The following is a 12,901-nucleotide window of genomic DNA, read 5'->3' as shown; positions in this document are numbered from 1 at the left end:
TGGGATAAGAATATTTTGATAAATCATACTAGCAGCAATAATCGGTTAGCTTTTTATGAGATTTTATTGAGAAATAGCAGATATGATTGTGCCCCTTGAGAGCAAATGTAAAAGCTTAAAAAAAGAGTACTTTCCATAAATGTACTGACCCTCAATTGTGGGTGACAGGCTAATAGAGCAGAAGGTAATCCGAATGGATGCTATATCTGTACATTGCCATGGCAGAAATAAAAAAAATGCACAGTTTTATATTGTTAATAAAATAAAGAAAAGCATTCCGTTTTAACTTTTAAATATTTATTCAGCTTCGGACAATTCTTTCTTTTCACAACTGTAAAATACATAAAGTACAATTAAAGGCTCCTATATAATGCCCAAGCCCTATAAAGAAAATAAATCCTCCTTTATAATCCTTAACTGAGCCCAATCTTACACACACCCCCCATCCAGACACTTCAGCTCATAGTGGGAGGGTTTCAGCAGCTCCGTCAGAATTTGTCAATGCAGGAAGCAGTGGACAGAACTAGGTGTGGCCTGGAGCTGATTGACAAGTTACAAGAAGTGGCAATGCTGATAGCCATGCCCCCCGTGACAGTTTTTTCATCCCACTGTAGTGCAAGCAAGCACAGCCTACATGAGAGTGGTGACTCTGCTCTGAATTAAGGAGCAGTGCAGCACATTTGCCACTTTATCACAGGAAGCTGCATTAGTTGGACTTTACTGACAGGCTTTGTGGAACTTTACAGAAGGACTAAAAAAAATAACTAAATGCAAATCCATTTATAATTCAATGCTGCAGCACATATTTTTTGTATTTGTAAAGGATTCTTTTTTTTAAATAACAAAAATACACTTACCTGCTCTGTGCAATGGTTTTCCACAGAGCAGTCCTGATCCTCCTCTTTTGGGGTCCCCCGTTGGTGCACTGGGTCCCTATTTCTTGCAGAGTGCCCCCATAGCAAAAAAATAACTAAATGCAAATCCATTTATAATTCAATGCTGCAGCACATATTTTTTGTATTTGTAAAGGATTCTTTTTTTTAAATAACAAAAATACACTTACCTGCTCTGTGCAATGGTTTTCCACAGAGCAGTCCTGATCCTCCTCTTTTGGGGTCCCCCGTTGGTGCACTGGGTCCCTATTTCTTGCAGAGTGCCCCCATAGCAAGCCATTTGCTATGGGGCACTCGTGCATACATGCTCACTCCTGAGCTGGCTCTCTGCATCCATAAGGCAAAGTGAGCGTGCACCCAGCTTGTTTTTCAGTGGCTATGATTGACAGCATTGGAACCAATGGCCAATAAGAAGGGAGAGAACCAGGAGAGCCTTGGCTCTTGTACACATCACTGGATTGGGCTGAGGCGGGAGCTGCACACGGACGTTTTTTTTACCTTCATGCATAGAATTCACAAAGGTAAAAAACCTGCTTTTACAACCACTTTAATGCCCTGTACATTCCGAATACAAAATCTGTCTGATTTTTTCCGACGGATTTTGGCCCAAACTTGTCTTGCATACACACGGTCACACAAAGTTGTTGGAAAATCTGATCGTTCGCTCGGAACAAGGTGAAGTAGAACACGTACGACGGGACTATAAAGAGGACAGTAGCCAATAGCTTTCATCTCATAATTTATTCTGAGCATGCGTGGCACTTTGTCCATCAGAATTATCTACACACAATCGGATTTTGTTGTCGGAAAATTTTAGATCCAGCTCTCAAACTTTGTGTGTCGGAAAATTCCGACAGAAAAAGTCTGATGCAGCACACACACGATCAGATTTTCCGACAACAAGATCCGATCGTACATTTTCCGTCGGAAAGTCTGACCGCTTGTACAGGGCATTAGTGTTCTAAACTGGTGGATTCTCTTACAATTAAACATTGTTTCATTCAGAAGTTGGTGAAATCAGCATTCTGCTATGACCATTACAGTAGATTTAATAAGTCTCTGTGAGCATCATGCCATGTTTGTCAGGAAAGCTGTGTGCGCTGTATCTGGTTTATCTTGTTTGCATGGTGAGTGTCCCCCCTGCACTAATATTAATTAACTTAAGGGTCCATTCCTCTTAAGTTATCTTATGAGCATTGTTCACACTATTGCAGAGCGGTGTCGTGCATTTAATAAAAGAACAACACGCTGCATTTTTTCACATTAAAAATGCACAGAAATGCATTTAAATGTACATAAATGCGGGAAAATGCACTACAAAGCAATGCCGTGCACATAAAAACCAAAATAAAAAAAAGAAGAAAGAAGTAACCTCAATAGAAATGCAAACTTAGCCCTTGAACACACGGTTGGACATTCCGACAACCAAATCCGAAACTGTTGCATACACGCGGTCGGACAAAGTTGTCGGAAAATCCGATCGTTCAGAACGTGATGACGTAATTTTGTTACGACGGGACTACATTCAGGCTAGTAGCCAATAGCTTTGGTCTAGGAATTTGATCTGAGCATGCGTACCACTTTGTCCGATCGCAATTCTCTACACAAAATCAGACAAAGTCCGATCGGATCATGTTGTCGGAAAGTTTTATAGCCCAGCTATAAAACTTTGTCCGACGGAAACTGTCCGATGGAGCCCACACACAGTCAGATTATCCGACAACACGGTCCTATCGGACATTTTTAGTCGGAATGTCCGACCGTGTGTAAAAGGGCTTAAAAAAATGCACTGCAAATGCATGCAAAATACACATCAAATTCACTTCATTGTGCATGCAAAAATGCACCGTAAATGTGTTTCTGGTGTGAATGGACCCTTAAAGTAAAGTTGAAGAGAGAAGGTGAGTAGGGTGCAAATCCTGACATTTTGTTGCTTGCAGAAAACAAAACGAGCCTCATATATTTTGTGCAATAACAACTGAATATACCTGCCCTAGTAGGCCGTCTTTGGTGACAATGGCTCAAACTATAAGCAATACTCTTGGTCTGGATTAAAAGCTTTGCTAGTTTTGTGAAAGTTCAGGACAAGTTTGAACATAGTTTGTCTGCTGACGGTTCTTTTACTGGCCGATATATAGCTGCTCTCATTTTCAAGTGCCTAATAGAGCACTATTTTAATAAACAAACACTTCATGTCTCTTAAGGATACAATATCCCTCAGAAGATTGATCCATATGTCTGTAGCCAGTTGTTGCTGTGAAATACAATAGACTGCTCTCTAGACATTGCTAACAGCTGCATACTGCGAATGACAAAAAGCAATAGCAGTATGTGTGTGTTTCTTCCTTCCTTTCATTTTTAATGTTGTGTGTGACATTCTGACTGTGATGTGACTGCACTACTTAAGCATTTTTTTACAGTATGTCATGCTTCATGAATTACTAGGGACACATGTCAAATTAATACTTCACACTATTCTCCTTTTTTGCCAGTCTATGTCAGAAAAATTGGAGGAAAAAGGGTTTGACTAATTGACTTCAGTCATTTGGCTGGAGAAATCAAAGCAATTTGTTATTGTTAGAGATGTGAGTGGACAAGGGGAAAAAATAATTACACAATCTGTACAATATGTTGTTAATGTACCCTTTTTGAATATTTAAATCTCCCACTGCCAAAACTTTTTTGACACTTTAAATTGATTTCACAATGGTGTGTTTGTCTATGACTAATGCTTTTCCTTTTTTCCCTAGCACCACCAAGGTTTACAAGAAGCCCTGTTGATCAAACAGGAGTATCAGGGGGAGTTGCGTCCTTTATCTGTCAAGCTACAGGAGACCCGAGACCAAAAATTGTTTGGAATAAAAAGGGAAAGAAAGTCAGCAACCAGAGATTTGAGGTATTAGGTCCATTGTTCTGTTCCTCCGTCAAAGATAATGCATGCATGGAGTTTTGTCAGCTTGTCCCATTTGTAAGCATTTCATGATATAACACAAACTTTATCAAGGCTCTTTGCTTGTCATTGCAATTTAATGTCAGATCACAACAGGAGTTGTTGTTGCATAGCAATTAAAGAGCCGCTAGTTACAAGTCACAAATAAGCCCATATGATAAAGCCAAATTCAAGTAAATTATATTGTGAGCTTTACTGCACGTTGGGACTTTACTGCTTGCAAAATGGTTAATGTATGCTCCCTGCATGTTGCTTACTGCATAGTGGTATGTGTTGCCAACTGTCAGTGATTTCCAGTGGAAGTCATAGATTTGTATTTCTCCATGAAATGTTGCCAGTATTTAGTCTGAGCAATCATGCCAAAAGGCCTTTCTTAGGGTTCTGCATTAATTGTTTATTGATTGATTAATTGATTGATAATAGTTGATTTATTGATATATATATATATATATATATATATATATATATACACACACACACACACACACACACACACACACACACACAGTATCTCACAAAATTGAGTACACCCCTCACATTTTTGTTGCTTCCTACTTCCAGATGCCATTCTAATGAGATAATCAATGTTATTAATTTTAATGGTCTGTAGCCCCATACTGTTATGGGTGATGGCTGTACTGTGTGTGTGTATATATACATATATATCAATAGTATATGAAAGTGTTCCCTGGAAATTATTTTTAAAATGTTGGCAGCATTGTTTTAAATATTGAAAAAACTGAAAACATAAGTTGGCATATGTAAAAGAGCTGTCAATGACACACACGCACAAACACATTTAAGGACTTTTATATAAATATACATGCCGCTTCCCATCCAGTAGTCCTACTAAAGCACAGTGCAGTCAGCTCTTTTTAGGCTACCTATTTAGCAGATTGATCCTCTAGGATGACAGTATGAGAGCTGTGGTCATCAGTACTAAGACTGCTGGATCTGCTACAGCTTTTACCTCCCCTACTTGGGAAACTCACCAATAAATGTGCAGTGAAAAGATCATTTCACTTTATTCAAGAAAAGTGAATTATTCTTATTCAACGTGATGGAAAATCTCTAGATGCAATAACAATCATTTTCAATGCTTGTGTTGGTCTATAACCTCATATACTACCTGTCTAAGATGATATTCAGTAGATGGCATCTGTTACAAATCCCTGGTCATGTTGGGTTAGCCTCTGTTAGTTTGAAATAGCTGCAAGTGTAAGTGAATACATTATACAGCAGATGCTAAAACAATGTTAAAATATATTTATTTTTGTCAGAGTATGGCAACAGAGTACACATTTCTAAATACATATTGTTGTTTTTTTACGGAAACCAACCTGTGCTTTGAGTTGCCTCTTTATCATTATCTAGTTGCTTTATATGTTTTGTATAGCTATGCAGGATTTCATCATCTAAATGACAACTGTGGTTGATTTACAAAAGGAATAGTAAATGTTGACCTCTTTTTAATATACATGCTTAAAGCGGAGTTCCACCCAAAAATGGAACTTACGCTTTAAGCACTCCTCGCCCCCTTACATGCCACGTTTGGCAAGTAATTTTTTTGGGGGGAGGGAGTGGGGTTTCATTAGGAGGGGGACTTCCTGTCCCACTTCCTCCTTCCGCCCAGGGACCGCCAAGGTGACTCCTCCTTCTGCCTTAGGCGGCCCCTCCCTCTAGACGATCTCCTGGGACACGTGACAGGTCCTAGGAGATCACCTGTCCACTCCGGGAGCGCAGAGCGACTCATACAAATGCGCCATGCGTGCCCGGCCGTGAAGCCATAAGCTGTCATGGCTGGGTGCCCAGAGTGGCGTTGGAGGCGCCGGTGGAGAGGAGGGGGAGAGGAGCGACCCTCCGTTCAGCCGCATCACTGGACCGTGGAACAGGTAAGTGTTTATTAAAAGTCAGCAACTACACTTTTTGTAGCTGCTGACTTTTAATAAACATAAAAAGCCTGGAACTTTGCTTTAAGCCTAGTACACACTAGATGTTTTTTTGCTTTAATCCAGCAGGCTGAACAAAAAAAAGCCCGGGAGGAGATCATGTACTAAAAATCCAATGTTAGTACAGTGATCTCCTCTGCTGTGCTATTGTGTTCTGACAGGGGGACTGCCCCGCCAGAACACTCTGGTCGAATGCTGTTTGGCAGAACTTTTTCAATCAAGTCATACACATGGCCTGAACATCGTGTGTATGGCCCTTTAGGCATTAAAAATTAACATAGCTTCTCCTTAGTCACTAAGATAAATGAATTTTCACTACTGATAGCTACTAGTAACATTCTCAAACATATGGTATGCACAAAACCTTAATTTAAAAGTATTTTACAGGGTTTTTATAAATTATATTAATATTTATTGTTTGCATTTTTTTAATATGCTCAGAACAAACTATTTTTTAAAATATATTTTTGTAGTTGTTTTTCAGAGAAATAATGGTATATTCGCTGATTCCTCTTTTATTGAATTGTATTGTAACTGTATTGTGTAATTTCATTTTGTAAAGTGCTGCACAAACTAGTGGGGCTATATAAATCCTGTATCATAATAATGAAAAAATTAAATAAATAATGAGATATAGGCCTTTCATTGGGATGTACTGTGATATAATCCTGAATGGTAGGGAGGTTAGATTACACTGCAGAATGAGTTGCTTAGAAGGAGGGTCAGAACACCTTCCTTGCATAGATGGGACTGTCTGACCTAAGCAGCACATACATTAAACATTATTTTCCTTTAACCCCTTGGCGCTAGCTGTATGCAAATATGCAGCTACTCCGCACCTGGTCCTTAGCATGAGAGGCCGCATATTTGCCTGACTTGTTGCCAATACACCTGTGCCAAATGTGTGTGCACTGCGTGCTCCCGACACAGTTACCGTCACCTAATTAAAAGCTCCCGATCGTTTCTTGTGTTTGGGAGTTTTTGGATCATGTGACCACTGCGATCCTAAGTCCTGCCCTGCCTCCCGGCATCATAAACCTCTTAACCACTTCAGCCTGGAAGATTTTACTCCCTTCCTGACCAGAGCACTTTTTGCGATTTGGCACTGCGTCGCTTTAACTGACAATTGCGCGGTCGTGCGATGTTGCACCCAAACAAAATTGACGTCCTTTTTTTCCCCACAAATAGAGCTTTCTTTTGGGGGTATTTAATCATCTCTGCATTTTTTTATTTTTTGCTCTATAAACAAAAAAAGAGTGACAATTTTGAAAAAACTAATTTTTTACTTTTTACTATAATAGATATCCCCCAAAAATATATTAAAAAAAACGATTCCTTCCTATTCTGCGATTTTTATCAGGACTGAGACATAATGGCAGAAACGTCATAAATATTGACACATTTTTGGGACCATTGTCATTTATACAGCGATCAGTGCTATAAAAATGCATTGATTACTATAAAAATGTCACTGGCAGGGAAGAGGTTAACACTAGGCGACGATCAAGGGATTAATTGTGTTCCCTAGTTTGTGTTCTAACTGAAGGGGGAGTGGACTTTGTAGGGGAAGAGATAGATTGCTGTTCATACTCTGTATGAACAGACAATCTGTCTCTTCTCCTCTCAGAGAACCATAAACTGTGTTTACACACACAGATCCCGGTTCTTCATGTACCCTGAGTGAACGCGGGAGCACGGCGGTGATCACAACTGCCACGCACTCGCATCGGCTCCCCTAGTGGACAAAAAGGGAAGCGAATGTAACATGACAGTCATTTGCACAGTTGATCCATGTTGCCGTAGTACAACTCTGACAACTGGTTGGCAAGCGGTTAAAGGGCAGGGAGGCACCAGCGCTAAGATGTTAACCAGCTCGTTGAATGGGATATAAACACAGCTGAGTGCTGCAGCTCCTTCCCCTGTCACCATTTTAACTCTTGGTGTTGGGAAAAGCTGCCAGAAGTGAATCATGCTGATGACAGAGGACCAGGCAGCAGAGAGAAATTACATTTCATAGCTTTGGAGAGAGATAAGTACACAGTATAGAGGGAAGAATTTGTATCATGTATGAGGTTTACAGTCACCTTAAGGAAGGCTGCTCTGTTTTGGATAGAGTCTCTGCCATTTTTTTATATCCGTCTGTTGTGGAGATTTCCACTCAATTCCTGTCAGAATAGAGAACGATGTTCATTCTTTAAAACAGGGACACAAAAAGAAAATAGTTTTAGTAGAGAAAGGAAGAGGAATCTTCAGACAGTGTTTTATTTGTTTTTATTGATGTTTGTTCCTTGCTGTCCAGGTTATGTACTGTAGACACCCATCCATTTTTGTACAGGTGTTACAAGGACAGAAACTTGGGGAAAATCTCCCCAGTGGGAACACAGTCGGAAATAAAAACCTTAATCAACTTTGTAATTTGTCCCCTTTCTCATCAAACTAAGAAATTAAAATGTTGGCTGGAGTTTGACGCTTTAGAAAGGCCCTTGAGCAAAAGCCATAGCAGACAGGAATAGAACAATAAAAAATTCTGTTGCATGCATATAAAATAACTATAGGTATCCACCCGATGGACTTCGTTTATCAAAATGTTCAAAACAGAACTAAATGCCCATGGCAATCTGAGTCTTCTGCTCGTTCTTTCCTGCTGCCCTTGAGGAAATGGAATTGGGAATCGTATTGGTTGCTTCACAAAACTGCAAAGCTGGTTATGAGCTTGTCAAAGGAAAGAAATTAATCTGAGAACAATCTTTTGATTCTCATGTGCCTCTTACTTTGCTCAAAAATGTCAACATTTCTTATTTTACCTTTATGAATTACCACTTTTAGAGGTTTACAAATTGTCATATATCTTTTGAGTGAAAGCTAATTAAAACACATTTCTTGATGACAAGGTAGTATAAGATGTGCTAGGGTTTCAAAGAAAAAAGTGGGACCCTCTGCAATGTACTATATGACCTAGCTGTGCGCATGCCCACAGTGATCAATCAGACAGAAGGATCAGCTCTATCCCACAGACTTCTTGTATTAAGTAGGTAGATGGATTAAAAAATCTTGTTTATTGTATCTTAGGTTAGCGCTAAACAGCCTAAATGTCACATTGTCAATGTATACATTTAGTATTTGAATTTATCCTTTTCTTGTTTGGTCCGTTTACTTTGTGTACATAGCCATATCACTATCTTGATCTATCTATCTATCTATCTATCTTAGCACTTGCAATAATTCCCATTTTCTTTTACGTAATATTCTAAATCAAGCATGTGTGGCCCTTGCAACTAAGGGGGTTAAAGCGGAGTTCCAGCTCGGGTGAAAATAAATTAAAAGTCAGCAGCTACAAATACTGTAGCTGCTGACTTTTAATATAAAGACACTTACGTGTCCAGGAAGCTTGTGATATTGACACCTGAAGCCAATCCGTCCATCGGCTACGGGTGCAGGTGCTGGCATCCTTACTGAGGGAAACAGGAAGTGAAGCCTTGTGGCTTCACAACCTGATTCCTACTGCGAATGCGCGAGTCGAGCGACACTTTCTGAATTGTCCCATCGTCTTCTGGGAAACACACAGTGGGGTGTGGTTTCTGTATCTAAGGAGTTACATTTTTGCCTGGAACTCCACCTTAAATGCTTAATTGTCTGAAATAAGTAGCAATATACTTTTTATTTTGTTGGTAAATAACTTTCAAGCTCAGGCTTTTAAAGTCAACCAGTGCTTTTCTACATTATTTCTAAGGATATATTCACACAAGCGATTTTGCCCGGTACAAATAATAACGTCAGGAATCTGCTGATTCCTGCAGCTGTTTTTGCCACAAAGTGCATGCAGCAGCATGTTTGTGGCTGTGTGAACAGACACAGATAGCTGCGGCTGCCGCCTGTCAGTAAAGTGCACTGTTTCGGCGGCTACAGCTAGCCGCTTACAGGTGATAAAAATAGCTGCAGTAATTAGCAGTTTCCTGCTGCTGCCATTCACACTGAACCAAATTGCCTCAGCAAGTATGGCCTAAAATATGGAATGTATAGCACATCCGGTGAAAAAAAATAGTTTTGCTGGCTGTGTGACACCCCTAACCATTCCTCTTCCTCCCACAGTGCAGTGCTCACTGACTCAGTGGTCAGTTGACAAATTCAAGATTTTTTTTTAGGAGAGCACAGGTTTAACTTTATAGAAACATATTACAAATTAAAATTAAACTACTCAGTGATGTATTATATTTCTGTATTGTAAATCATGAGCAAAAAGGTATAACTACATAAATATATAAATAAATAAATGAATCATTCAGAAAAAATAGTGAATGTGTAGGATAAAAACACTGTGGGTGGTCCTGTTTGTTTCAAGTTGTGGCATCGGGGTGGACAATACTGGCTGCGTCAGGAAGCAGTCAGGAATAACATTTCAGCAAATGTAATAAACTTGACTCTCTGGGGCAGACAGGTTATAATTCACAAAGACAGGTTCAAATGCACATGCTTCTTATAACATAAGCAAGGACCACATAGCCACAACAAGTGGTATAGAGCCAACAGGTGGATGTCATAACTACGTTGACAGGCAGATGGCCAACAAGTGGAGAGAATGTAAAGTGGTGCCACCTATTAATCAAAGCTCTCTCATTTTATGGCTGTCCTAAAAATAACTCTCATCAGTCTCCAGGAATTGGAACCTGGTTTTGTTTTTCCTTAGTCACATTCGTATGTCTTATGCAGTGCTAGACAGGTTAAGACCCCAAGTGTGTGTATATGCAAACAACACGGAAACTACCATCATTAAAGGAAGTAATGCAAATGTGCAGTGTTGTATTGTATTGTACGATTACGTACATAGAGATACAGAACCCCAAAGGCCTGTTTTATTGGTGCAAAATGGTTAGTTTGCTACACTTTTCCCAATTTTGCATCTCAGCTTGTTAATGCTAATTGACTGGGTTTATTCAGAGCATATTGCATAAAAACATTATAACGTATGTTATGGAAATGCACTATATATGTCTTGTGGTGCACTGCCTCAATGCATGTATACAGCGCAGCAATCCACTGTAGTGCACCTCTGTGCTATAGCACACCACAATGCAAAGAAGCAAGTGCTTTGTGTGTCGCCATGTATATATATATATTCATTAAAACATGGCGAACATGCTTACAGAGGGGGAGCATAGGTGTGACCTTGTCCAAACATCAGGTTGGCTGGAGGAGAAGAGAAGCCTCTTTTTTCATGCTGTCATCCATTAGCTGGGTGAGTACCATTGCCATGATTTCTAAGGGAGAAAGGCTTTAAAGCCAAAGAAGGATAAGGTAAGGACATTCATGTGGTGTATATAGCTGACATCATAAGATTACAATTTTTGCTTTAATCATTATTCAGTATTTGTCACAATAATTGGCAGTATCAACAACACCTGTGACAGCTTTACTTTCTTTCCACAGGTAATAGAATTTGACGATGGATCTGGTTCCGTCCTAAGAATACAGCCTTTACGAACACCAAGAGATGAGGCAATATATGAATGTGTTGCTTCCAATAGTGTTGGAGAAGTTAGTGTGACAACACGGCTCATAGTGTTACGGGGTAAGGAAAAATATATTTTCTAGAACTGTTGTTGTACACATTTAAGAAAGATTTTCAGAATTTGTGATAAATATTTCTACAAAATAACTCAAACTATGCAAACTATTTAGGCAGACTTATAGGAATAGTATTTGAAGGCAGGATAAATATGTCCATATTATAGCCGTTTTTAGTCTAATTTTGGAAAACAAAATTTGTAAGAAATGTTATTTCCAGAAATAAATCCTTTAAATAATGGATTAAGATATTTTGATACTGTTAGTCGTGGACCATATAAAGCTGGCTCAAGTAAACTCTTTCAATGTGTTTATTTTTGGATCCTTGAACTTGGAGTCTTTAAAATGATTGCCTTTAACTCTAAACAGTAACATTGCCTTCTTGAAGTGACCCTGTTGCTATCATAAATATCTTTAAACCCCGGTAATGTCAATGTACTGGGTCCCCCACAGCTCTCATTGGTCCCTCGCTCTGGCTTCCATTCATTACAGGACACATCAGTTACATGGAAATGACGTAACTATTGAGAGCTGCTGGGGACCTAGGGGATTAACACACTTCAGAAGTGTCATATTCTCTTCAGAATTTTGTACAAGGTTTGTCAGAATTGGAGTGGTTTTCATTAACACAGGCAGCATGAAAGGGAGTATTTGACAACTTTTTTTACATGTATGACTTTATAGTTTCAGAAGAAAAGGCCAGAAATCAAGCTAATATGGACTACTTTGCCGCCTATAAATAAGTCTGTGAATAAGATAGGTTATTTACAACTGTGCAGCCTGCATGCATTTGTTGTGAGCCTTTATGTGCTGCTGGCACCATAATGGGTAGCCATGCCCTAACTATTTTATAGCCAACCAAATGCAGACCTACTCATAGGAGGAAACTTTAATGGGCATCTGTGCATCCAGAGCAGTTGCTATGTGACACAGTTATACCTTTGAATGCTAACAAAGATTCTAATCCTCTGGCAACTTTGGGGTTGCATAATTTGCTTTTTTTTTTATATGGGTAGGACACCAAAAATCAATTAATACAGTTAGCACTATATAGATGTTTAATTAATAGATGTTTAATTTGCTTATTCTTGAAGTGTTACTAAACCCACAACAGTAAAATCAGTCTGTATATGCAGTAAAGCATTCTTGTTATACTCACTGTGGAACCTAAGGGGTTACTCCTCTGCATTGTGTAAAAAGGCTGTTTGATCCTTGCTCAGTTTGATGTACATGGCTAGAGAGCTTTTTTTTTTCCTTACAAGAGTGCATGTGATTAGCATAGGTCCAATCAGCACTGTCCAGGCAGAGGGTCAGTGGTCCTGCAGCCTTATGGGACAGTAAGGGCAGAATGAATACTCCTCCCACAAGCTTTAACCAGACACTGATAGAAGCCACAAGACTTCTCTAACTGCTGGTCAGAAAAGATATTTAGCAGTTTATATTTACTAAGACTAGTGAATTCCCATGATCTGTGTATTGTGGAAGACCAGATATAGTGAATACTGGGTCCTGGGTTTAGTAACACTTTAAGTTCAGTTAGGTGACAG

At 39.3% G+C, this 12,901-nt stretch overlaps 1 protein-coding gene across 27 annotated transcripts in view; it reads left to right on the top strand.

Moving 5' to 3' along the window:
- PTPRD (protein tyrosine phosphatase receptor type D) overlaps positions 1 to 12,901 on the top strand; it is a 2,297,910-nt gene that overhangs the window by 1,971,644 nt on the left and 313,365 nt on the right. For all 27 annotated transcript variants that reach the window (XM_077475060.1, XM_077475071.1, XM_077475065.1 and 24 more), the window contains 2 exons: positions 3,644 to 3,789; positions 11,217 to 11,358. In XM_077475060.1, the coding sequence (XP_077331186.1) occupies positions 3,644 to 3,789; positions 11,217 to 11,358 (288 nt within the window). The remainder of the gene's footprint in view (positions 1 to 3,643; positions 3,790 to 11,216; positions 11,359 to 12,901) is intronic.

Source organism: Lithobates pipiens, unplaced genomic scaffold (assembly GCF_037356315.1).
Source record: "Lithobates pipiens isolate NorthernLeopardFrog02 unplaced genomic scaffold, aLitPip1_a1.2 Scaffold_13, whole genome shotgun sequence".
NCBI lineage: Eukaryota > Metazoa > Chordata > Amphibia > Anura > Ranidae > Lithobates > Lithobates pipiens.
This window is presented reverse-complemented; position numbering and strand designations above follow the sequence as displayed.